The following is a 26,228-nucleotide window of genomic DNA, read 5'->3' as shown; positions in this document are numbered from 1 at the left end:
AAGCATTCAGATGCCTGGGCCATCTCGCTCGGTTGGCCAACTGGGAGTTCTCACACCCAACATTATTTTTTACTGTTGTAAATGGGGGCAATAGACATCTCACTGTGACTACATGTACCCCAGATTTCTTTCTCCAGAAGAGTAATTCTCTGAGGCAAAGGACAGAGATAATTTGGAGGTCCCTACTACGTATTACTAAGCTAACTTACAGGAAGATCTCATGAATTTAAACTCCTGTTGTCTGGGTAGAAATATAATATCTTCTTTGTGCTTTTGCAGGAACAAAGCATTTTCAGTGTTTGCTGATTTAATCAGTGGAAAATAGCATCTCATTCCTGTTTGGCGTAGGCACTTTCTTGAGTCAAACTGAGCATGCGTATCTTCATGTGTTTATTGGCCATTTTTATTTCCTCCATTGGGAATTGGGCAATGAGTGTTAAGTCTATTTTTCCTTAGCTGACTTCATTTTATTTTTGATCCTCCTTTGTAATGATGTTTTTTCCTACTAAGGATATTAAGGCAACATTTGAGTTAGAAGTCTGCACATGCTTCATCATTCCTTTTCAAAATGGCTATTTACTAACAGATTAAGAGTTTGGACCATTCCTGAAAACAGCTTGGTATTGGCACAAAACTAGACAGGTAGACCAATGGAATTGAATTGAAAACCCTGATATTAACACCTGATTTTTGACAAAGAAGTTAAATTATACAATGGAAAAAAGAAAGCATCTTCAACAAATGGTGCTGGCATAACTGGATGCTGGCATGTAGAAGACTGCAGATAGATCCATGTCTATCGCCATGTGCAAAACTTAAGTCCAAATGGGTTAAAGACTTCAACATAAATCCAGCCACACTGAACCTCTTAGAAGAGAAAGTGGGAAGTACCCTTGAACAAATTGGTACAGGAAACTGTTTCCTGAATGTAACACCAATAGTACAGACACTGAGATTAATAAATGGAACCTCCTGAAACTAAGAATCTTCTGTTAAGCAAAGGACACAGTCAACAAGACAAAATGTCAGCCCACAGAATGGGAAATGATATTCACCAAACCCACAATTGACAGAGGGCTGATTTCCAAAATATACAAAGAACTCAAGAAGCTAGTCACAAAAACACCAAATAATCTAATTACAAAGTGGGGTACAGAACTACATAGAAAATTCTCAATAAAGGAATCAAAAATGGCTGAAAGACACTTAAGAAAGTGCTCAACATCCTTAGCCATCAGGGAAAGGCAAATAAAAACAATTCTGAGATACCATCTTGCTCCTGTCAGAATAGCTAAAATCAAAAACACCAAGGACAGTTTATGCTGGAGAGGATATGGAGAAAGGGAAACACTCCTCCACAACTAGTTGGAGTGCAAACTCATACAGCCACTTTGAAAATCAGTACAGCGGTTCCTCAGGAAAATGGGAATTAGTCTATCACAAGATCCAGCAATTCCACTCTTAGGCATAAACCCAAAGGATGCACATTCATACAACAAGGATATCTGTTCATCTATGTTCATAGCAGCACTATTTGTAATAGACAGAACCTGAAAACAACCTAGATGCCACTCAACTGAAGAGTGGATACAAAAAACGTGGTATATTGACACAATGGAGTACTACTCAGCAGAAAAACAATGGAATCTTGAAATTTGCAGGCAAATGGATAGAACTAGAAGAAACCATCCTGAGTGAGGTAACCCAGTCACAAAAAGACAAACATGGTATGTACTCACTCATATATGTATATTAGACATAGAGCAAAGGATTACCAGCCTACAATCCACACCTCCAGAGAACTAGGAAGCAAGGAGGACCCTAAGGGAGACATACATGGTCCCCTGGAGAAGGGGAAAGGGACAAGGTCTCCTGAGTAAATTGGGAGCACGGGGGAAGGGAGGGGGGAATTAGGAGAAAGAGTAGGAGAGAAGAGGAGGGGAGAGGAAGACATGAGGTAGCAGAAAGATTGAGTCAGGGAAGAACAGAGGAGAGCAAGAAAAGAGATACCATAATAGAGGAAGCCATTATAGGTTTAAAGAGAAATCTGGCACTAGGGAAATGTCCAGAGATCTACAAGGATGACAGCAACTAACAATCTAAGCAATAGTGGAGAGGCTATCTGAAAGGCCCTTTCCCTATAATGAGATTGATGACTACCTTATATGCCATCCTAGAACCTTCATCCAGTAGCTGATGGAAGCAGAAGCAGACACCCACAGGTAAACACTGAGCTGAACTCCTGGAATTCAGTCGTAGAGAGAAGAGTGATGAGCAAAGGGGTCAAGACCAGGCTGGAGAAACCAAGAGAAACAGCTAACCTGAACAAGGGGAAATTCATGGACCCCACACTGATAGCTGGGAAACCAGCACAGGACCAAACTGGACCTCCTAAATGTGTGTGTCAGTTAGGAGGACTGTGTAGTCTATGGGGCCAATGGTAGTGGATCAGTATTTATCCCTAGTATACAAATGAACTTTGGGAGACCATTCCCCATAGAGGGATACTTTCTCAGCCTAAACACATGGGGGAGGACCTGGGCCCTGCCCCAAATGATGTGACAGATTTTGAAGATTGCCCCATGGAAGGCCTCATCCTCCCTGGGAAGCAGAAAGGGGATGGGATAAGGGGTCAGTGGGGGCAGAGCAGGAGGGGAGGGAGAGGGAACTGGGATTGACATGCAAAACAAGATTGTTTCTAATTTAAATAAAAATAAAGAGAGGAGAAAAAGAAAGAAAATATGTTTGGACAGTTAAATCAATTCAGCCTTTGAGTTTTGTATTTTTTTTTCCTGTTGTGGAATAATCACTGTGGTTGGTTTAATAAAAACCCTGAATGGCCAGTTTTTATGATGGTAATACAAGTTATGACAAAAAATGGTTTTGGTATAAAACTTTGGACTAAGATAGGATAGATAATACAGAACTTTCTCCAAATTTGCCAAATATAAGTGGACTGGACATTGGAAATGTAATTCTTACCTGACAATTGTTCTTTGTTTTGTTTTGTTTTTGTTTTTCGAGACAGGGTTTCTCTGTGGCTTTGGAGGCTGTCCTGGAACTAGCTCTTGTAGACCAGGCTGGTCTTGAACTCACAGAGATCTGCCTACCTCTTCTGGGATTAAACACATGCGCCACCACCACCCAGCTCTGACAATTGTTCTTATTGTATATGATTTCACTATGTTAGGGTTAAAAGTTTTCCCTTTTATTAGACAAAAAAGGAGGAAATGTTGTGAAATATTTTTTGTACACTATGAAGATGTGCCACTCTGGTTGGTTTGATAAAAAGGCTGAATGGCCAATAGCTAGGCAGGATTCTCAGGTCAGAGAGAATGCTGGGAGGAAGGCGGCTGTGTCACCAGCCAGATACAGAGAAAGTAGGACATACAGGAGGAGAGCTAACAGCCACGAGTCACATGACAGGATCTGTAATACGCACGGGCTAAATTAAGTTACAAGAGCTAGTTAGAAAGCAGCCTAAGCTAATTGGCCAAGCTTTCGTAATTTATAATAAGTCCCTGTGTGATTTGGGAGCTGGCCGGTAGGACAGAAAAGTCCACCTACATTTTCCTTCTAAAATTAGAAACTCAAATCATTTGTGTGTGTGGTTTTTTTTTTGTAAATCTTTGAACAGTTTTATTTCTATTTTATGTGCATGGGTGGTTCCCACGCATGTTCATCCGTGCAACCCCTGAGTGCCTGAAGAGGACAGAGAGGGTATCAGATACCCTAGGACTGGGGTTACAGATGGTTATGATCTGCCACGTGGGTGCTGGAATCCTGACTTCAGTCCTTTGGAAGAACAACCAGTGCTCTTGTAACCACTGAGCCACCCAGCTCCAAAGTTTTACTAAGTTGAAAGATAAGGTACAAATGATGCAGAAAACAAGGCTGGGAATTGAACCTGGGTCTTCATGAAAAGCAGCCTGTGTTCTTAGTCCCATCACCCACAAATGACAAAATGTACACAGACAGATTGTCAGAATTATAGGATAGCTGATTAAGTTTGCTGGGTATAAAATCACTAAAAAATGTATTTGGCACTCTAGAGAAGGCTAAGTGGTGAAGCACTTCTGAACTAATGACCCGAGTTCATCCCTGGAACCTGTGTAAAGTGGAAGGAGAGAATAGATTACAAAAAGCTGTCCTCTGACTGTCACACACATGCTATGACATGCACACTCCTACCATACCTGTCATACATACAGCAATAACAAATAAACTGTTTTACAGTCACCTGAAAAAAGTAAAAAAATAAATAAATAAAAAAAATGTCATCGTTAGCCCTACCTAAGAATATATGATGCTTACACATTTACAGAAAGATGCACATTACTTAAATAGTTCTTGAGGAGTTTCGGTTCCTATCACCCTCATGGTGATAGTCCACAACCATCCATAGCTCCGGTTACAGAGAATTCAGTGCTCTCCTCTCTCCTCCATGAGCACAAGGCATGGAAGTGTTTCACAGACACACATGGAGGAGAAAAATCTGGGAAAAGAAAGCCACACAATTTTGTTTAAAAGATATTAAAGAAGCCGGAAATAAGTGAATGGTAACGTAATGTAATGTCTCCAGAAAAGAAAGCACTGTCAATGTGGTGCTATTTTTTTTCCAAATTAGTTTGTAGATAAGAAGGATTTCCAATCAGCATATTCTCAGAATCACTCACAGACTCTGAGTATCTAAAAACAATACTCTTAGAGAATAGAATGAACCAGAGCAGATTTTGGGTACACTTGTCTTACCAGGTGTATATAGTAAGGGGCAAGCATAAGTGGCATGCACAAGTGACAAAGAACCAGTATAAGAACTAAAAAGAACATCAAAGCCCTTTGAGAGAAAAGAGAAAGCAGGCCAAGTGTGGTGCCCCACACCTGTAATCCTAGACCCTGAGACAGACTGTGACAACAAGATCGAGTTCAAGGCTACTTGGACTACACAGACAGTTCTAGGCCAGCCTTATTCTGCAAAGGGCCATGCAGTCTCCATACCCTTCCCTACAACAAACAAGAAAGACTAGAATCAGCACTTTAAACAAACCCAATTGGTAAAACGGCACACGAACACACGAAGAACAGTTGCCCTCACTGGTAACGAGGGGTTACCGATTGGATTAGCACTTGCGTATTGCTTCACTAAACTTATTTGGATAAAAAAAATTTAGATAGATGCAGGAGCTGATGATGACAGAAACCAGAGCCTTCATATACCCTCCATATTAGAACACAATTTGGCGCATATCCTAAGATTGCAAGCGCAAAGATCTCCAAATCCAGGTGTTTTACTTTATACTGAGAACCCGAGAAGCGCATTATTTGCCACAATGGCCAACTACAAGAATGCTTACTGTAGCACTGTTTAAGTAATGAAGGTCAGTCAAAAAGAAGAATGGACAAATAAATAGTGGCATATAATATAATATAATAGAATAGAATATTGCATCCACTACATGAATGAAAGTACCAAAACTACGAAAGTATTTATATGAAGTTTAAATTTTTTCCTAGTTTTTATATACTTCTAAGATTCTCAGTGTAAAGAAAAACAACTGGTTTTTAAAATCTATGTGTTTCAGATATTATGATGTACAACAAATAACTAAATTTTTTCTAGTTTTTAAAATTTATACAAAAGTTTAAAATTTTCTACTAATAATTTTAAGTCATGCATTTCTAATGTAGAAGTTGAACAACACATGACTGAGTACCACAGTCCTGCTACAGGTTAACTTAAGGGTTTAAAGGAGGACTGTGTATTGGAAAGAAATATGCAAGCATTTCAATTGTGCCAAATTTCCCTCCTTCCTCTTTCATTCTCTCTCTCTCTCTCTCTCTCTCTCTCTCTCTCTCTCTCTCTCTCTCTCTCTCTCTGGTTTTACTATTATTTCTTTTCCTTACTTTGTTTTTAAAATAACCTCATATTGAGGAGTGGAACTATGGATCAGCAGTTAAGAGCATTTGTTTCTCTTGCAGAGCACCCAGGTTCAATTCCTTGTCCTCATAAGGTGGCTCACAGCCCTGTATGATTGAGTTCCAGGGATCCAATTCTTTCTTCTCACTTCTAAAGGCACCAGACAAGCATGTGTTACACATACATACATGCAGACAAAGCACTCACACACATAAATAGTAAAAAATAAATAAATGTTAAAAAAGAAAGCCACTGAGACAAATTTGTGTTGTCAATACACAATATATTCAGGGGTGTGGGACCCTCCAATGGAGTATGGTCAGCCTACCAAGGGCCACAAGGGTTAGGGTTAGGGTTAGGGTTAGGGTTAGGGTTATACACCCTTAAAGAAGCAAGAGATGATCTCACCTGAAATTCTGTGGAAAGAAAACTCAATTAACAAGAAAGAAAACTAATAATAAAGGTAGTCTAGAAATGATTTAGAATTTAAAAAATTAAATGTATGCTTGGGAACTTAGAGACATTCCAGTGAGGAGCTCAAAGCAAAGCAGGGACAGTATTCATTAGCATAAGGGTCTAAAGGCAAGCATGTGTTTATAATGGTTTATAATGGTGTTTAAATGTAATATAATCTACATAAAAATGACCTGGCTATAAGTTTTGATTCACCTTTATAAGTTCTAGAATTTCTCAGGATAAATGTGGAAAATGTGTACTATTGCTACTAAAATTGTATTTTAGAAGCAGAGCTCTTTATCTGATTAGCATTAGTAATGGCTCTGAGCAAATGGTCCAAGTATAAAACAAGGATGAACTACAATATCAACTTAAGATGACCCCTGGCAAGGGGATCCAGAATGTTGAGAAGGTGGGTAGTACTTGGAGCTACAGTGAGGCATTCTCTGAGACCTTGGATACAAGATTTCTTTTTTGAGATTGGGGAATATTAGTTTAAGATGTGTTAAATTCATCTATGCTGTGGAATATTTGTTTCATGATGCAAAGATGTGTGGCATTCTTCCATGTTGCATTTGTTTAACTCTGTGAAGCTGTGTTACTTTGCCTGCCTAAAACACCTAATTGCTCTAATAAAGAGCTGAATGGCCAATAGCTGGGCAGGAGAAAGGGATAGGTGGGGCTGCCAGGCAGAGAGAATTAAATAGAAGGAAAAATCTGGGAAGAGGAATGAGAGGATTGAGGAGAGAGAAAAGGGGGAGAAGAGAACACCAGCCACACAGCCACACAGTCAGCCACGGAGTAAGAAGGAAAGAAAGACATACAGAATAAAGGAAAGTAAAAAGCCCAGAGGCAAAAAAAGAAGCAAGATAATTTAAGTTAGAAAAGCTGGCTAGAAACAAGCCAAACTAAGGTTGGGCATTCATAAGAAAGATAAGTCTCCCTGTATTTATTTGGGAGCTGGATGACAGACGCCCCCCCAAAAGTTAAAAAAAAAACTACAGAGAATGAAATCAGTGAAGTGTACTTGTATGGATGGGATTAGCCATCTCAGGGGCCTCAACAGAGACACAGTCTGTAAAAGATTACACAGGTGAGTTGGATGTGTTTCAGGAAGTGAAGCTTGACTAATATTCCATCGGGGAAGATGGAATATAGACATTAATAATATTCCCTCTCTAAAACTCAGAACAGAGACTTGGGTAGAACAACTCAAGACACAAAAGTTCTGATACGTATGTTACCATTTCATCATAAATAGATACATTATTGCTGTCATTGATATCACTGTTGTGCTTAGATAGCACAATTTGTGTAGTTTTCCCCACATACTGACAAAATGCATTTTGCTGACCAAGGGTTTTATGTAGGATGCCAGGAGGTACAACCTTTCCCTGACATAGACACCTTTCCGTATCATGGGAAAACCCACGGATATTAAAAATATTTAGCCTGGAAGAGAAGGCGAGACCTGACAATTGTTCAACAGTTTGAAGCTTTTCTCGTAGGAAAGGAGGCTGGATCTTAGCGGCTGAGTAGAGAGACTAGAACAAAGAAGGAGTAAAATGTTTGAATAGCAAGATTTCTTCTGGGTGAAAGGAGGAACATGGTATGTCTTAGCTCCTTCTCCTATGGCTGTGATTAATTCTCTGACAAGAGCAAACTAAGGGAGAAAAGGTTTACTTGGGTTTACTATTCCAGGGTGCTGTTTATCATGGCTGAGAAGTTCTGGTGGAAGGAACTTAGTCGTGTCCAACATTAGGAAGTGGAAATCAGTGAATGCTCATGCCTTGCCAGCTTTCTCCTTTTCATGGAAGTCTAGAATCCAAGTCCACGGACGTCACTCTTAGGGTGGGTCTTTCCCGCATCAGTGAATCTAGTCAAGGCGATTCCTCACAGACATGCCAAAGACGAGTCGAATCTAAGTGACTCACAAGTGTGCTAGGAAGTTTGCTACTAGCTGATTTCAGATCCTGTCAAGATGATAATCACACATGGTAACTTTTAACCTCCAACGGTTGTTGGAAGAGCCGTGTCTTTGTCAAGATTCTCGAATCTTCAGCAACAGTGTAAGTCTGGATAAGCTTAAGATGATGATGATGATGATGATGGCGGCAATGCTGCCGCTGCTGCTAGTGGTAATAGACCGTGCCCAGACTTGAAGGCAAAGCGGAAGTACCTGATCTCAGAAGAAAGAGCGGGCAAGACAGACGCAGTTTTACAGAGCTTTGGCTACTGGCACCATGGTAAATTACTCCTCACTCATTCCTTTCTCAGAATTACTGGGAAACTAAATTCCAATTGCTGAGGTCAGATGGGGGGATCTCACTCTTTTCCAGCCTTCTGTTGGTAGCAGAGTAGGAAACATTCACAGTAGGAGCCTTGCTTAGGCCCCATCAAAGAGCCTCGTGATACAGAGAGGACAGTTAACAAAGAGAAATTTAAGAGGGGAGGGGACGAAACGTCAAAACAACATTCCCAACCTCACTATTTAACAATCAGAAGAGTCCGTTGGTCCGGAGTCCCAAGGAAAATATGGGTGCTGGAAACACGTTGGAAAAGGCAGTTCAAAAGGAAACTCCCAGTTCCGCTTTTGGAAAAGGATTGGGAATAAGAATTAATTACTATGATCCAGGGTGGTCAGGAAAGGGTCATCAAACTGCCAAGGGAGGCCTGGGCCACATCACTGAGGGGTAAATTTAACACAGCTAATGGGCCAGCCAATCAGAAAAGGGAAAAAGGAGTGTATGGCATCCGTCCCCCAAAGCTGGACACTCATAAGTGGTTAAGTCGCCACGTTTCTTCCGCTCCCTGGGGATAGGCAGACGAAGTCAACGAGAAGGAAGTTAATAGAGAAGAGTCGTGAACTGTCATGCTGGCTGGAGGGCTTAGTTCCAACAGCCCTCCTGTGCAGCACCCTCCCTGCACCAGTGGGGGTGGATACAACAGCGCCAGTCCTAAAGTCCTTCACCTGACATCTGGGAGGCAGGTTGAAGGAATCAAAAGAAAGCACGGGGCACTAGTGACCTCTGGTGGAAACAGCACAGGCTTTTCGGGACCTCAGTCTGAGTAGGTTTGTTTTTCCAGAGAGGATAGACGGCGATGGCATATTCCAGCCGGCTTATTTCTAGAGGAGGGGACAAGGGAACCTGATGGAAACAGCACAGAAATGCTACCCAGAGAGTGAAAATAAGCTTTATGTTTTCAGTCAGAATAGTTGATTAGTGGTCTGGAAAAAAAACCAAGAATGTTAAGGCATTGATCTCATTGGTCAGTATGGGAACTAGTACGCTGAGTGAGAAGAACAGGGGCTGGAGAGACCGCTCAGTGGTTAAGAGCACTTGCCTTCCTCTTCCAGAGGTCCTGAGTTCAATTCCTAGCAACCACACGGTGGTGGCTCACAACCATCTGTAATGGGATCAGACTTCTTCTTCTGGTGTGCATGAGCACAGAGCACTTATACACACAAAATCCATGAATAAATAAATCTTTTTTAAAAAAAGAGTGAAGGGCAAATGGACTCGATGACGGGTATGTGGAGACAACCTCGTGGCTTGCCAGTGCTCCTTTTAAAAGTCCTGTGGAAGAGGCTGCTGTTACACGTCAATGTCCAGAGCCCCACACAACTTCTCCCTCCCACTGGGTGTCCGTGCTAAGCGTGGACGAGAACTATGGAGTTGTGAGGATGTGAGTGTGACAGGTGCTTAGCGCCTGCGGCCTTTGAAGTAGGGCTAATCTCAAGGAAGGTCCGAGTCCAACCAAGAAGGTCAACATCACACCACACTGGGTACTGCACATTATCTCCGCTTTGGGGGTGTGTTTTCAGAATATATCGTTTTGACACAGGGGCAAAACAAAGGAAGGGGAGGCTTGATTTGGGATCTTAAAGGTATGTGCTCATATTAGGGACTAATCATTGGGGCTGAATTAAATGGAGACTGGAGGGTAGAAAGTGAAGCAAAGAAAGGGATTTTTTTTTTTTACAGAGAGCGAGGCAATGCATAAGTAAACAGAATCAGCGTCGTCAAGCCCTGGGCAACTGTCATTTCTGGCAGCAGCGCTCTGGCAGTCCCGTGTCTCACATTACCAGTGTGCCAGAGGTGTCACCTGCCTTCTTTCATTATTCAGCTGCCACCACACACCCACCCTGCCTTGTTTGCTGATGTAGTTGTGCAGCTTGGCAGGTCTGCTTTTCTTAAATTTGTTACACCCCTCTTTTCCATGACATTTCAAGGATGTAAAAATAGCCCCTAAAGAATCCCACCGTAGTTTGCGATTTCTAGCATTCAGGTCCCTGTGAGTGGGCAAAAGCTGGCTTAAGATAATGGTTTGTACAATGCTATTTTTCCAAGAAACCAATTAAACCACACGTTACGCAAATCACAGGCCTTGCCCCTTTCTGTTGGCTGAGAGGTATGTAGTCTTTGGCTCTGAGATTGGCCACTTGAGAGGTCTATTCGACAAACCAATTTACTTACCAAAGATGAGCTAATGACTTTAATCTGCTCCAACGCTTCTGTGAGGCTGTCTTCAATCTCGGCGTCGTCTAAAGAGAAGAGATCCCCAGCTCTTGAAAGATCTTTTTGCCCCAAAACCAGTCTGAAAAGTTGATGCATTGTGGGTTGGATCAGTTGGCTTTCTGTGGTGGACACACAGCCATGATCAACTATCCACGGTTAGAGAGAGGAAATCATGCGGCAGTAGGTATACTTCACATTCCAGGAAGGGCCATTATTCTTCAGACTTCAGGGGTCTCCTTTGGCAGTCCCTGTAACGGAAACAAATGACATAATGGGACAGTGGCAGAATGGCAGATGGCATGAGCTCAGAATGTGACCTTGATAGCGCTGTGTGTGTGTGTGAGTGTGTGTGTGTGTGTGTGTGTGTGTGTGTGTGCAGGGACAAAGAGAGGGGAGACAGCAAGGAAGAGGGGGCAGGAAGTGGGAGAGGGAAGCAGGGGGAGGAGAATTGGAAATCCCTACACGGAGTAATTAACTCTTGTTTGGTGGTATTTGAACGAGCTCTTTCTTGTTTGTTTTTGTCCTGGAAAATTCTCTCTTTCAGGAAATATCAGATTCCTCCAGAATTTAATTTGAAGCTTTGAAAGAGCAGCATAAGACTCATACACTTTCTACAACCCCATCCCCTCTCACCCTGCTAGATCTCTGTAAGCAGAGCCCAGGGGACGAAGGAGAAAGGAGAGCATAGGAAACCCCGCTTAGACCCACTGCTTGGTCCCCACTCCTCCAGAACCTGGCATAGAAACTAGTTTACCCTCTTGGTTTCATGTTCCAGCCGTGACAACAGAAATTCCTCTTTCCTTCTGTCCACAAAGTTATCTCCTCACTTTAATCCTGTGCACTCTCTAATCACACAGCAACGAGATAAAGGGCTTCAGCTCAGTATGTGGGTTAGGGAGATCTCTACTGAAACTGAAGTTGAGCGCTGACACTGAACATGATAGTATTGCAGCACAGACTAAGCAGGAAAGTCTTTGGGATCAGGTATCTCCCCCCCATTACTCAGTTGGAATAATACAATTTCATTTCACTTCTCCACTGTGCAATAGTCCACAGAAAATAGAGCAAGCTGATAAGCTGGGTACCAGTTATTCTCTTTAGTCCTTAGTTTCCTTCTGGAGATAATGAAGATAAAAATTGTTTGCTTAGTAGATACTGCAGTTGCCATTTGGTGGCCAGGGATGTTTGATGACTTCCCCAAGGTTCCTTAGTAGCTGTTGTGGGGCTAATCTCCTGCTTTTGAGTGAGCAGACTTTCCAGCTCACTTTATAGTGAAGCATAATCTATCTCTTCACTCATGCAAGCAATTTATAAACGCAGCTACCTTCTTAGAGAGTAAGAGCCCAGAGTGGCTATCATTTCAGTGTGAAGGAGAGTGAGAAGAAAGAGGACTCTGTGGTCTCTTGGATACTCTCAGATCTCCCCTGGAAGCTACTGCTGTGGGAGTACCTCTCTATGCTGTTTGCAGCCTTAAATTCAAGATACTTAGTCTCTGTTGACTGTGGTATCTAGACAAATCCTTCATGTGATATTCAGGTCAATTACCCATGGGCCACTTTTAGGTATTTCAATGGCATTATTATCTGTTGATGTATAATTTTTATACTATCTTCCAGCTTTAGACAAATAAAGCTCACTCTGGCCAAGGAAACAAGTAGGCTAACACACCAGATCTTCACCTCTCCATCAGCTACACCAAATCCAATCCCCCATCTCATCCAGAGCTCTACAGCATACAGCAAACCACCTGTTAAGCACCCCTCCCTCAGGAGCCTTCACCTCCGGTAGACTACACAGATGTTGCTTTCCTAACTTTCCTCCCCCAACTCTTTGCTTTCTCCTGACCCAACTCCTCTAGCTGGGAAAGCAGGTAGGCTAACATAGATCTTCACCTGTCCTTCTGTTTCTTCAAATCCAGTTCCTCAGCCTTGTCCCGTCCCCAACCCTGCAACAGAATACCTGCTTCAATCTCCCTGCCCCCTTTGCACCCATCTCCAGTGGATCCCACAGATCTTTCCCCCAGCCTCCCTCCCCAAACTATTTGCTTTGTTCCAGCCCTCCCCTGCTCCAGCCCCTACTGCAGTAGACACTCCTGGGAACCCACGGACAATCTGACTAGGCAAACAAGTAGACTAACTACAGATCTTCATCTATCCCTCCATTTCTCCAAGTCCAATCCCCCAGTCTCACCCCCAGCTCTATAGTAGACCTTCTGGGGTTCCCTTCTTCAATCTCTGGCTCCGTTCCCAGGGGACTAACTAAACAGATCCTGGTGGAACACTCTGCTTTTATCTCTCCTGTGAATATCCTCAGACCACTCCAACCCACCCCATTTTGAAGTGTCAGCTCCCATACCCAGAAATCCCCAGTACCCACACTTATAACCCCAGAAGAATTTCTACCAGACACAACACAACCTCCACACTCTCCTAAGAACCAGAGAGGAAACAGAAGCCAAGAAACAAAACATCCCGCCTATAAAAACAAGACCAGATATCAACACCTAGAATTACAATCTTCCCAGTCATTTGAAGTGGGAAGACCCACTTCTAATCTGGATCTTTGAAGTGGGAAGGCACATCTCTAATCCAGATATTTTGAGGTGGGAAGACTCACCTCTAATCGTCTTATCTTCACCTTCTGCTGGAAGCCTATATAAAGACACGGAAAAAGGAAGCCTAGTTCTTAGTCTGCTTGTTCTTGCTCTCACTAGCAAGTCCATTATGTTACTGGCATTACAGTCTACTTTTTCAGTATTCAAGCATATACTGAAGACCAGCTTTGAAAACATCCAGTTTAGTGGATTGAACAATTACTGGATTCTTGGACCTTCTGTTCATAGGCAGCTATTGCTCTATTAGCTGGACCACAACCTGTAAGTCATTTTATCAAATTCCCCTCTCTCTCTTACTTTCTCACTCTTTCCTCCTTCCTCTTTCTCTGTTTAGATTCATTCTATAAGTTCTATTACCCTAGAGGACCCTGACTAATTAAAACACCAATGTCCCAAACACAAGGGCACCCAAGTTGTAAAATAAACACTACTACAGCTTAAATCATGTATTGACCCTCCCACACTGATAGTGGTAGACTTCGGTACCCACCCTTGCCAATAGACAGGTCATCCAGACAAAAACTAAACAGAAAAATGTTGGAACTAAATGACTTATAAAGAGAATGTACCCAACAGACATTTACAGAACATTTCTCTCAAACACAAGAGAATATACCTTCTTCTCAACACCTCATAGAATTTTCTCCAAAATTGACCATATACTCAACACAAACCAAGTCTCAACAGATACAAGAAAATTGGAATAACTCCCTGCATCCTGTCAGATCACCAAGGACTGAAGCTGAATATCAACAGCAGAAAATTTACAAACTGATGAAACTGAACAACTTTCTACTGGATGAAAAATTGGTCAAGACAGAAATCAAAGACTCTCTAGAATTGAATGAAAATGGATACACATCATACCCAAACTTATAGGAATGCAAGCAGTGCTAAGAGTAAATATCACAGTACTAAGCGCCTACATAAAAACAATTGGGGAGATTTCATAGTAGCAACTTAATAACACACCTGAAAACTCTTAAAAAGAAAGGGAGAAAGAAAGGAAGGAAGAGAGGAAGAAAGAAAGAGTAAAAGAAAGAAAGGAAGGAAGGAAGGAAAGAAAGGAAGGAAGGAAGGAAGGAAGGAAGGAAAAGAAAGAAAGAAATCACCTCCAAAACAGTAAGAAATAATTGCATTCAGGGATGAAATCAATAAAACAGAAACAAGAACAACAACAAAGAAAAACAATATTAAAAAATCAATAAATTGGTTGTTGAGAAAACTCAGTAAGATTGACAAACCCTTATTCGGATTAACTAAAAGGCAGAACAAGACTACCCAAATTAACAAAACCAGAAATGGAAAAGGAGACATAACAACAGACACTGAGGAAATCCAGAGAATCATAAGGACATACTTTAAAAAACCCTATACTCTACCAAATTAGAAAATCTAAAAGAAATAGATTATTTTCTTATGCCTGTCACTCACGAAAGTTAAATCAAGATCAGTTAAGCAATTTAAACAAACCTATGACCCCCTAGTAAAATAAAAGCAATCATTAAAATCTCCCAACCAAACCAAACCAAAAAAAAAGTCCAGGACTGGATGGTTTTAGTGCAGAATTCCACCAGAGTTTCAAAGAAGAGTGAGCATTGCCCAATTCATTTTATGAGGTCACAGTTACCCTGATACCCAAACTGCATAAAGACCTAACAAAGAAAGAGGATTATAGACCTATTTCCTTTATGAACATAGACACAAAAATACTCAATAAAATGTTTTTAAACCTAAGCCCAACAACACATCAAAAAGAGCATCCACCATGATCAACAGGTTTCATCCAAGAGATGCAGGGATAGTTCAATATATGTAAATTGATAAGTGTAACCCACTACATAAACAAACTGGAAGTCAAAAACACATGATCATCTCAATTAAAGCAGAAAAGATCTTTGGCAAAAATCCAATGCCCTTTCATGAAAGAAGCCCTAGAGAGATCAGGGATACAAGGGATATGCCTCAACATAATAAGGCAGTTTACAGTAAGCTCATAGTCAACATCAAATTAAATGGAGAGAAAAAGCAATTCCACTAAAATCAGGAACAAGACATGTTTGTCCACTCTCTCTGTATCTATTTAGTACAGCATTTGAAGTCTTAGCTGGGGAAAATAAGACAACACAAGGATATCAAAGGGCTATAAATTGTAAAGGAAGACATCACAGTACCTTTATGTGCAGATGACATGATAACATATATAAGTGACCCTAAAAATTCTATCGGGGAACTCCTACAGCTGACAAGCACTTTCAGCACAGTAACTAAACACAAAATTAAATCTTGAAAACCAGTATCCCACCCTCCCCCATACAAATGACAAATGGACTGAGAAAGAAATAAGGAAAACAGTATCTTTCACAATGGCCTCAAATAATATAAACTATTTTGGTGGTAACCCTAACCAAGAAAGTGAAAGACTTGTATAAACATTTAAAGTCTTTAAAAAAATAAATTGAGCCAGGCGGTGGTGGCGCACGCCTTTAATCCCAGCACTCGGGAGGCAGAGGCAGGCGGATCCCTGTGAGTTCGAGACCAGCCTGGACTACCAAGTGAGTTCCAGGACAGCCTCCAAAGCCACAGAGAAACCCTGTCTCGAAAAACCAAAAAAAAAAAAAAAGTTCCAACACAATTCTTCACTGATCTTGTAAGTGTAATTTTCAGCTTCACGTGTGTGTGTGTGTGTGTGCTAAAACAATCCTGAATAATAAAAGAACTACTCGTATCACTATTCCTAATTTTAAGCCATATTAATGAAAACAGCATGGTATGGGCATAAAACTGACATATTGATCAAGGGAATAGAATTGAAGACTCAGACATAAATTCACACAACTATGGACACCTGATTTTTTTTTTAAATAAAGAATCCAGAAATACACACTGGGAAAAAGACAGCATCTTCAATAAATGGTGCTGGTCAAACTAGATGGCTTCATGTAGAATAATCCAAATACAACCAATCTTTTTACTCTGTACAAAACTCAACTCCAAATGGATCAAAGACCTTAACATAAAACAAAATAGCGGGCCGGAAAAGGGCTTGAACGTTAAGAGCACTGACTGCTCTTCCAGAGGTCCTGAGTTCAATGTCCAGCAACCACATGGTGGCTCACAATCATCTATAGTGAGATCTGGTGTTCTCTTCTGACCTGCAGGCATACATAGACAGAACAGTGTATATATGATAAATAAATCTTTTTTAAAAATCAATGATAAAAAAGCTACAATCCATAGTACTATAGTGGCTAGGTACAGAGTAAGGGACTATAGGGCACAGATAAATCCTGTTAGGAATGAGAAATAGAATAGATAATTATAGATGGATAAGGGACTGGAAAGGAGGATTGAGGGGAGAAGAGGAGAAGGGATCTAGGAGGGATCAAGATGGGGTTACATCTAATGAAGCTGTTTGCAGAAGTGGTCTCATGGGAATCCCCAAACAACCCAGTCTGTTGCTGAGACAATAGATTGCTCTCCACAAGGGGCAGCAAGGTCCCATTGCCGAAGACAACACCTGCACAACTGGTTGAACACGGAAAAGTTGAGCTGGTGCCAAGTAAATGCGCAGCCACTGTTAAGAACAAATCTCATAAAGCAGTGGTTCTAACCTGTGGGTCACAACCCCTTTGGGGGATGAACGACCCATTCACAGGGGTCACCTAAGACCATCAGAAAACACAGATATTTGCATTATGGTTCATAACAGTAGCAAAATTGCAGTTATGAGTTAACAACAAAAATAATTTTGTGGTGGTTAGGGGTCGCTACAATGTGAGGAACCATGTTAAAGGGTCATAGCATTAGGAAGGTGGAGAGCCATTGCCCTAGAGTAATACTAACATTAAAGAATGAAGGTGTGGGGAGAGTCAGGAAACGGGAATATGACTGTACCATCTCCCCTGCATCCTTGCTCATTTATACCCTGAAGTTTAGAAGAGCTAGAGAGCAGGACAATCAGAAGAAAGGGGAGCTCTGGAATTTAAAAGGAGGAGTGGTAGGGAGATTTTGCAGGGGGCAGAGGGAACATATTCCAAAATAGTATGCCCCCTAGAAAAATGAGGAATGGTGAATTGTGGTATCTTAAAAAGATGTTAGGCTAGTTCTCCTTTAACACATCCTTTCTCCAGTTGCAGATATATGTCAAGAGATGATCTCTGTTCCGGTGGAAGCTTCACCCCAGTCCCTGGCATCCTTATACCCAAAGAATCTGGAATGTTCTGGTGTAAATTTCATCCCAAGTTCCCTCCTCTATCTCTCCAGATCCTGCTGCCATCTCAGAAAACCAGACAAATAATGTCCCCCTCCCCCAGAGATGCTCAAAACCACTCCCACAGGGTATTAAAGCTGTCCCCAGCAAACAGACTCGTGGTTTTCTAGTCTTTCTTTCCTGTCTCCTCTCTGGAGAGCTGGAAGGCCATCTGGGAGTTTTGTATCCATTAAATGTGGGCTTTTTCTAATTAATTTTGATTTGGTCTGATTCGGATTGTTGCATTGGCGGAGAAGCTTATTGGGGTACAGAAACTTTTTGACCTCCGTAAAACGGTAGCCAGAAACATAGACAGGGATAGAAATGAGTTTTGCTTTGGTCATTGGACAATGTCTACACTTCACGGAGAAATCGAGTTGCCCCAGACACATCAGAGATGGTATCTGAAAGGGGGAGAAGTAAATGCCATGGAGAGGAGCACCCACCCACAGGCAGTTGGCCCCTGAGCTCCTTCATGCCCTATGTGATGCCTGCTGTGGCGCACCACAGGCGTGCTTCCAACTTGATCTACCATTAAGTTCCCTTCATGTGAAAACATTTCCTTGGGCACCATGATGTTTGTATTAACTGCCAACTTGATGGGAGTTAAACTCACCATGAAAAACAATCTCTGGACATGGCTTTGAGGAATGATCCAGATTAGGTCAATCGAGGTGAGATGGCCCATTTTAAGTCGGGGCGGCCCCAGTCCCTGACCTGGAGCTCCAGACTGAACAACAACAAAAATGGAGAAAGTAACCTGAGTGTAAGCATTCTTTGCTCTCTGCTTCCTGACTTTGGATGCTATGGGAGCAGCTGCCTCCTGTGCCTACTGCTGTGTACTTTCTCAACCGAGGCCGACTGTATCCTCTGGAATTGTGAGCCTGAAAGGGGGCTTTCTTCCTCAAAATGGCGATTGAACTAAATAGTCTGCAATGTGGAGATGACCTAGAGAAAAGTCTCCTGGGTGTTACAAAAGAGAGTGAGGGAGTCAGAGGCAGGCTGCCGTTAGCAGAAGATGATCCTGAATGCTCAGTGGAGGAAAGGTCATTTGAGCAGCATCACTTTGGACACCAAGATATTACACATTTCACTCAACGCACACTTGCTAGCCTCAGAGCAAGGATGCTTTTTAAGGTGAGGATGGATTCTAGGCTTGGCAGCTATGGGATCATTGTTGCATACTTTTCCTTGTCTCAATGGCGAAATGGGGACTCTTCTACCAGGCTACACGAAAGACCAAAGTTGGTGATGTGTAAAAGATCCCCTTGTTAAAGGAGACTATTGGGACAAAGAAAACAATACCCCAAAGAGAAGGTGCTAAAAGCTGCCCGGGAGTAAAGTTTCACTGTGGCCTTGGGTCCTCCTGTCCCCTGATTCCTTTTATCTTCCCCTCCCCTCAAAAAGTAAGGCACAGCAACTAAGAATCTCTTGTCTCTAAGGCAGGCCACGGAAACTAGCGCCCCTTTCCACAGAGAAAATCACAAAGGCAAGGAACACTGTCATCTCTGCTCTGACATCCTCTACCACAGCTTCCCCGATGGTAAGACTTTCTGCACCCCATGACCAAGAAGAAGGAATGCCACACAGAGAGGCCAAGAGAGCTCCGAAGAGACAGGCCTTGCTGGGTTCCCCCATTCAGTCTATTAGCATCATATCAGACCCATTTGTTTGTATTTATTTATTTATTTTCGGTTTTTCGAGACAGGGTTTCTCTTGTGGCTTTGGAGGCTGCCCTGGAACTAGCTCTTGTAGACCAGGTTGGTCTGGAACTCACAGAGATACGCCTGCCTCTGCCTCCTAAGTGCTGGGATTAAAGGCGTGTGCCACCAATGCCCGGCTACATTAGACCCTTTCTATCCAGTCAGATTTCTATATGGCTGCTTACACAGCAACGAACCTAAGCTTAAAAAAAGACAAAACAGTTCACTCTGAGTTTATGCGTCTTCAGTTTTAAAGCTCTTGAATCACACAGGAATTGTGATCTAGCATTTCCCTTTTGCCTGTCTTTTGGCAAAGGTTGTCCGCACAGACCCGATAGGCAAGAGATATAACTGGTCTTTCCCACTGCACAAGCCAAAGAGTTGGTGTTTGCCATAGCCCAGCGTTATTCTGAGAGCCTCCCAAGTTTCCAGCGATGAGAACCTGATGCTAAGAGAAAGGATAAAGGAGTCGCCCAAATGCCCAATGAATCATTGCAGAGTTAGGACAGAAAGCTGGAGGTCTCCAGGTATGAAGACCTCCACGAAGCATAATTATGACTGAGCTGCCTCACTATCCCCTTACTGTAGGAGTGTTCCACTCTGGCTGTACCAAGCAGCTTTTTTTCCCCTGAATTAGGACTAGCAAAGCAGTTATTTATTTTCTGGTCAACGTTTTGCTTAGATGTCTGGTTTCTCCTGCTTGTTTATTTTGTAACTGAAGCTGAAAACATGGCCAGAGTCTGGTCAAATCTTTCTAATCGAAGTATTACTTACCTCTCTAGATATTGTAGTACCGTGGACCAGATAATATGCTTATATGTGCACGCATAGTAGGCACCGTATGAAAACATGCATGCACATATGTATGTATATTCATATCCTTTCTGGACACTAAGCTCTTGGTTAGACACTTACCAGTATGACCACTAACCTTGCAGGTGGGTATAGAACAGTACCCATTCATTACTTTAAATGCGCCGTGCCTGAGGCTACACAAAACCAAGAAGAAATCCGTTTTATAAACTGTCCTTTTACTCTGCGGTTTTCATTTCTCTCATAATTTGCTCCCCTTGATGTGTAAGCGAACCTAACTTTGCGGTCTGTTCTCTCTTATTAGTTTTAAATTTGTTTGTTTGCTTTTAAGGAGGTACCAGTTGACAAGTTAACTTTCCTAAAAAAAAAAACAAAAAACAAAAAAAAAAAAAACAGGCGCGACAGAAGCGGAATGATTCTGCGTGGAGCGGCCCATTTCAGGGAGCCGCAGCTGTCCCTGCAAACTCAGTTTACCTGCGACGAGCTACTCCTCCAAGGCTCACTTGCTGTCACTGGCCTGGCCGAAAGCTTCTAGCCGGGGCGGGAGGCGGACAGCCAGTCTCAACTGCAGCTCACAGAACCCGCAGCTGTCCACCCGCTGGTGCCGAGAGCAAGAATTCCAGGAATGCGGCGGTAGCCCTCGGCTGCTCCCGGGGAGGGTCAGGTGACTGGCTCGCAGGGCGAGCTACCTCGGAGCACAAAGGCAGCTCCAGTAAGGGCGAGCCCGTTGCTGACCTCGGAGACAGAACGCCCTGTGTTCGTGGAAGTCTACACTTTCCCTTCCGAGATTGGGTGGGGGTGGGGAAGTCACGCAGGAAGCCGGTCTGGTAGGTAGGCCAGGTTGGAGCAGGTGATGGGACGGCCACGCCTCAGCGGGAGCAGGAAACTCAGAGTGCGACACAGGAGTTCAAAACAAGGAGCATTTAGGAAAAGCCACTGCCTGGAAGAACTGACTTTCCCGCCCTGCCTCTAGATTAATGTCAGTGCAAGTTTAAGGATGTGGGGAGTTGCTAATGGACAGTAGAAAACTGCTCCATGAAACCACTCACTAAATATTCCATTCTTTCCAGGGAGGTTCTTCGTGATCATCTACATCAGTGGTTTTCAACCTTCCTAACGCTGAGACCCTTTAATACAGTTCCTCCTGTTGTGATGACCCCCAACCATGAAATTATTCTAGTTGCTATTTCATAACTGTAATCTCTAATGTTATGAGTTGTAATGTAAATATCCTATATGCAGGATATTTGATATGCAACCCTTATGAAAGGGTGGATTGACCCACAGGTTGAGACCCACGGATCTACATGAATCAAATATTATGGATTGTATTTTTAGGTGTTGCTGCAAGAGTCAGAAAAAAATTATCTTACTTAATCTGGGGTCTCACTTAATATAGGGGCTCCCTTATGTAGCCTTGACTGGTCTAGACCAGACTTCTTAAGGACCTGGCCTTGTCCTCAGAGTCTGCCTCTGCCTCCTGAGTGCTGGGATTAAATGTGGGTGCCACTACACCCAGCCTCTGAATTTCTTTAACAGCTGGGTGAGCATTTAAAAGTATGGTTTTGTTGTTGTTGTTGTTGTTGTTGTTTGTTTGTTTTGTTTTTAAAGAACTGTATTCTTTTAGTCCACTTCCAGTCGGATTATGAAGGCAGCTCTCCTACAGGTAAGTCCATCTTCAGGATGACAAAGGTAGGTCATGGCTACAAACGACATTCTGAGAGAATAATGCCAGGGTCCTCAGGGGCAGAACTGCCCACATGAAGAGTTCCTTGATAAAATGGAGACTCCAGTCACCGCCTGCCCCCCCAAAAAGTGTGCTTTTTCCTAGTAAATTTCCAGATGACTACAGAAGTCTCCCACTTTGATGGACTAGAATAGAGTCCTTTAGACTTTACTCTTCTGGTTGGTGGTTTCGAAATCCTTCCGTTTTGTTCAGTGTTCTTAAACGCTTTAAGAATGTAGGATTTGGAATGTGGCATTCCGCAGACACCAGCAAGAGGGGCGGTAGTAAGAGTGTGGGAGCCTGGAGTCACCCCGTCTTCGGTCTCAGCTGTGCTAGGCTGCAGTGGAGACTTGGACAATGGATCAGCCTCTAGGCGGCTGTATAAAGCAAAAGCCGTATCAATGCTTTCCTCTTGAGCATCCTTAGGCTTCTCTGGTCCAGGAAATGAAACCTAAAGCCTCACGCAGGTCGGTCCAGCATATTCCCAGCCTTCTTTTTACTTTTTTTTCTTTTTAATTTTTAGATAGTATCTCACTAAATTGCCCAGCTTGGCCTTGAACTTACTCTGTAGCCGGGCTGGTCTTGAACTTGCAATCCTCCTGCCTCAGCTCCTGAGTATGTGGATTAAAGCTTCATGCCTCCAGACCTTGGGCATTTTTATTCTTACACATAATTTCCTGTTAGCGCCTCATTGTGTCATACCTTTTAAAAGTAAAAGCTCTATGGTACTATTGACTAAATTCAGTTCTTAGCATAAAAATACTTAGGGTTTTGGCTGTTATTTATTGTTTTCTATTTGTGCCATGTATATATCTTAGCTGTGCTTTTCCTCAGTCTTAAGTCTGGATATAGATCATTTGTGTCATACCAATTTCACTAACTTGACAGGGTTCCTGTGAATTTGGGGGGCAACTCTTATTTCTTGCTATGGTCCTTCTCACCTCTACTACAACTTAATAATAACAGTGGCTTTGTTTACAGATCAGAGACGGACTAGGCTGCAATGTATTTTAGACGTTTCATGGCTGGGTAACCCAAATACCTGTGCTTTCCATATTAGTATAACATTTACTCTGCTGTTTACCAGGCAGAAGGGAATGCCGTTCCAGAGAACGTGGTACATTCTTGGTGGCTTTTCAAGGTGACCTATACTCATTGTTTACTTATAAATACATTAATAATTTGCTCTATCACGGGTCCGTAGATTCTGCTGTATGGAAGCAACCACGGACTTAGTCAGTCTCTCTAACGTTGGGATAGTGCCTGCAGAACGAACACAGAAACCTCTACAGGGGACAGTGTTGATGAAAATAACTCAGAAAACCAATTTGTTCCGAGGAACTCAAGCCTCTACCTTACAACTCAGGTTAGAATAGGCCTGATTTCCTATTTCAGAAAATTCTAGAGTAGCAAGGTTTATATTTTGAGCAACATGGCTCTGCCTCAAAACATTTTTCATCTAATTTACCTGAATTTAAAATGCCTACTGACTAACTTAGGGCTATTTGGATGCTAAGAAACTTTGAATAAATTTCCCAGATAGATTTTTCTCTTGAAAGAAAGGATTAAAGATTCTTTTGAAGGAGCATCTTTTTCACACAGTGTGAAAAGACTACAGGCGTTCCCATGGGAATCACCAGAATATATTTCAGCCCTTCCCACAGATGGCTGTTGTTGCCTGGGCAGCCCTGGGTCCCCTTGCTGTGGCATGTTGCTACACTTCGCTTGGGCCAGAAGCCTCCAATGCTAGATTATCCCAAACAATTCTAAGAGGCTCAGACCTCAGGGTTTTCGTAAGAATCCGTAAGTCCAAATTTGTAGTGAGCTTATTACTAGAGCATACAAATATAAGTTTTTGTCATCTATTTAAGTCAAAAGCCCAGAACATGTCCTTTTAAGTGCAAATTGCAAGTTTTGAACACAAATGGAGGAGAAGTGTTTCCCTTTGTGGACAATGAGAGGTAGCTTATCACTAACAAACTCCATAAAGCTCAGAATTTCGTGGTCTTTCAAGATGACTTCATAGTGTATCTATTTTCACATGAAACTTTTGATTTGGCAGGTCATATTTCCTCTAGAACAGCATATATCTTGTTTTTAAGAACCTGAATTCAAATTGTTTGGCTCCCCTATCATCCCCCCCTCGGCCAGGAAACATGCCCAAATTCTCTAACTGTGAGAAACACTCAGTGTTGAACATCCGATTGTTTCATTTAAATTCCCAAATATTACTGCTGAATAATTTCCTGTCTTTACAATCTTTAAAAAAAATGGATTCCATGGGACCCAACTGTTGATCATTATGCCTATTTAAATGGTCCTTTGAGAGAACAAAGTGGTTATAGTAGATCCTGACTTGGATGACACACACTTGCAGCAATGGTGACCAGCGCCAATGAGCACCCAACCCGCTGACTCCAAGATGCTGCTTAGCTTTCTGCAAAGGTAATAGCAGGGGCAGGTTCTCTGCTCATCGCAAAAGGCTTGAACGGGTGTGTGGGATGGGAGACCACAGTTAGGGGGTAGAACAATAATGCACACACTAAGAATCTAGCACACAGTTACCTGGCCCTCTGAGCTTAGAGACATGCTTGAGTCACCCACAGAAAAGCAGATACTCATACCCTAAAAGCTGAAGTGTACACATAGGTGGTCACACACACACACACACACACACACACAGCTCCTCACTGCACTTTGCCTGCATAATCAGCCAGCCCTTGGGAGTTTCACTGTGCTGCTCCCCCAGTCCCTGCCTCCCCGCAGTTTCTGACCATGACTTTGGTTAGCTTTTGTTTCTGCTGAACAAAAGGACAGGAAAGAAAAGGGGCATACCTCCTAACACAGGACACTGGCAGGTGCAGGCAGCAGAAAGCAAGTGCGATCCTTAGAGCACACTTCAGCTGGGACCCGGGACCATGCTCTGAGGCAGCCCTGCAGCCCTGCCTGTCCTGTCCGCGGTGGTGGCTGTTGTCGCTTCCCCGTGTGCTTGCCAAGCTGGCTCTGCACTGCCCGTGGACTCAGCGAGTGGGATCAGGCGAATGAGCAACTTTTCTCCTTTTTCCGAACTTCTGTTTAGGTCTGACAATTGGCACAAAGCTTCCCTTCTTTCTCCGGTCGATTTGCAGCAGCTTCCCTGGGCCCATTTGCAGTGTGAGAGAACTGGATTTGCTAGCAACCAGTAGTTTAGGTTCTGTTAATGAATAACCCACTTTAAAGAATCAAGGGAAGTTTTAGGTTAGTGGGGGCCTTTATAATGAATGACCTGAGGGAAGCGGGGTGGGGGAGAAACGGGGGTCATGGAATGAGATGGTATTTAAGCCAAATATGCTAGGAGAGGAAAAATACTGCATAGCAAGCAAAATGTGTCCGAAGGAGAAGCCATTCCACTACACTGTGAGCATTGCTGTTGAAACACCCAGCAACTGGCTGGAGCATCCCTACTCGCCCTACAGATTTTTCTAAGCCAGCCAGCGGGAGTTTCTTGTGTCCACTGAATTTGCTAACTCCTTTTCTGTTCCTTCTGAATATGGAACTGTCTCTGAGGCTTCATGCATAGGGGGATTCCTTACAAGCTGCCCCTTGTCTCCACAGACCTCTGTCTGTTAAGGAGAATGCACTTCATAAACCCCTAATGCATAAATTAATTGGTGGTACCCAGAGGACTGATGCATGCGGAGGCTCTTCTGCCTCCTAACAGGTATGAAAAGGGCTTTCTTCCTTTATTGATCTGAGGTTTTTGCCTACGTAGAGTATTTCTAGGTCTTTCTATGAGGTGTGAGTGCCTTGGGCCAGAGCAAAGGGGGAAAGTGAGGTATAAGGTATACAACCAAAACTATTGTATGTCTTTGTCACTGGCAGTTACCCTGCGGTGTATGCCAAAGCCACACTCACTGTGGATTCCTCTTTCCTGTTTGCCACCCAACACCCCATTAGCCTTGTCAAAAATGCACTCAGCCCTCCCTTGGGGAGCCATAGTCTTTGGGTAGAGTTGATGCCCATGCTTAAGATGGGCCCTTTGATCTTGGCAACTGCATTGCCCTGATCACAGTGACTAATTTAGGGAAGACATATAGACTCTTCTGAGCCAATCAGAGAACAAAGGGAAATGTTTGATCTCAGCGGGAATTACCTTTGTTGCTGGTTTTGATGACAAGAAGATACTAAGTCATATTGCTCTTGTCACATGGTGATTTGGGCTTAGCTTTTCTGCTGTTTCCATTGGGG

General features: G+C 42.7%; 1 protein-coding gene across 2 annotated transcripts in view; it reads right to left on the bottom strand.

Moving 5' to 3' along the window:
• Veph1 (ventricular zone expressed PH domain containing 1) overlaps positions 1-21,030 on the bottom strand; it is a 198,950-nt gene extending 177,920 nt beyond the window's left edge. For both annotated transcript variants that reach the window (XM_040754329.1, XM_040754330.1), the window contains exons 1-2: positions 20,750-21,030; positions 10,852-11,141 (exon numbers count right to left, since the gene is read on the bottom strand). In XM_040754329.1, the coding sequence (XP_040610263.1) occupies positions 10,852-10,989 (138 nt within the window). In that variant the 5' untranslated portion in view covers positions 10,990-11,141; positions 20,750-21,030. The remainder of the gene's footprint in view (positions 1-10,851; positions 11,142-20,749) is intronic.
• Between the last annotated feature and the right edge of the window lie 5,198 nt (positions 21,031-26,228).

This window comes from Mesocricetus auratus, unplaced genomic scaffold (genome assembly GCF_017639785.1).
Source record: "Mesocricetus auratus isolate SY011 unplaced genomic scaffold, BCM_Maur_2.0 Super-Scaffold_100011, whole genome shotgun sequence".
Lineage (NCBI taxonomy): Eukaryota > Metazoa > Chordata > Mammalia > Rodentia > Cricetidae > Mesocricetus > Mesocricetus auratus.
Note: the sequence above shows the minus strand (reverse complement) of the source record. Positions and strands in the feature narration are given on the sequence as shown.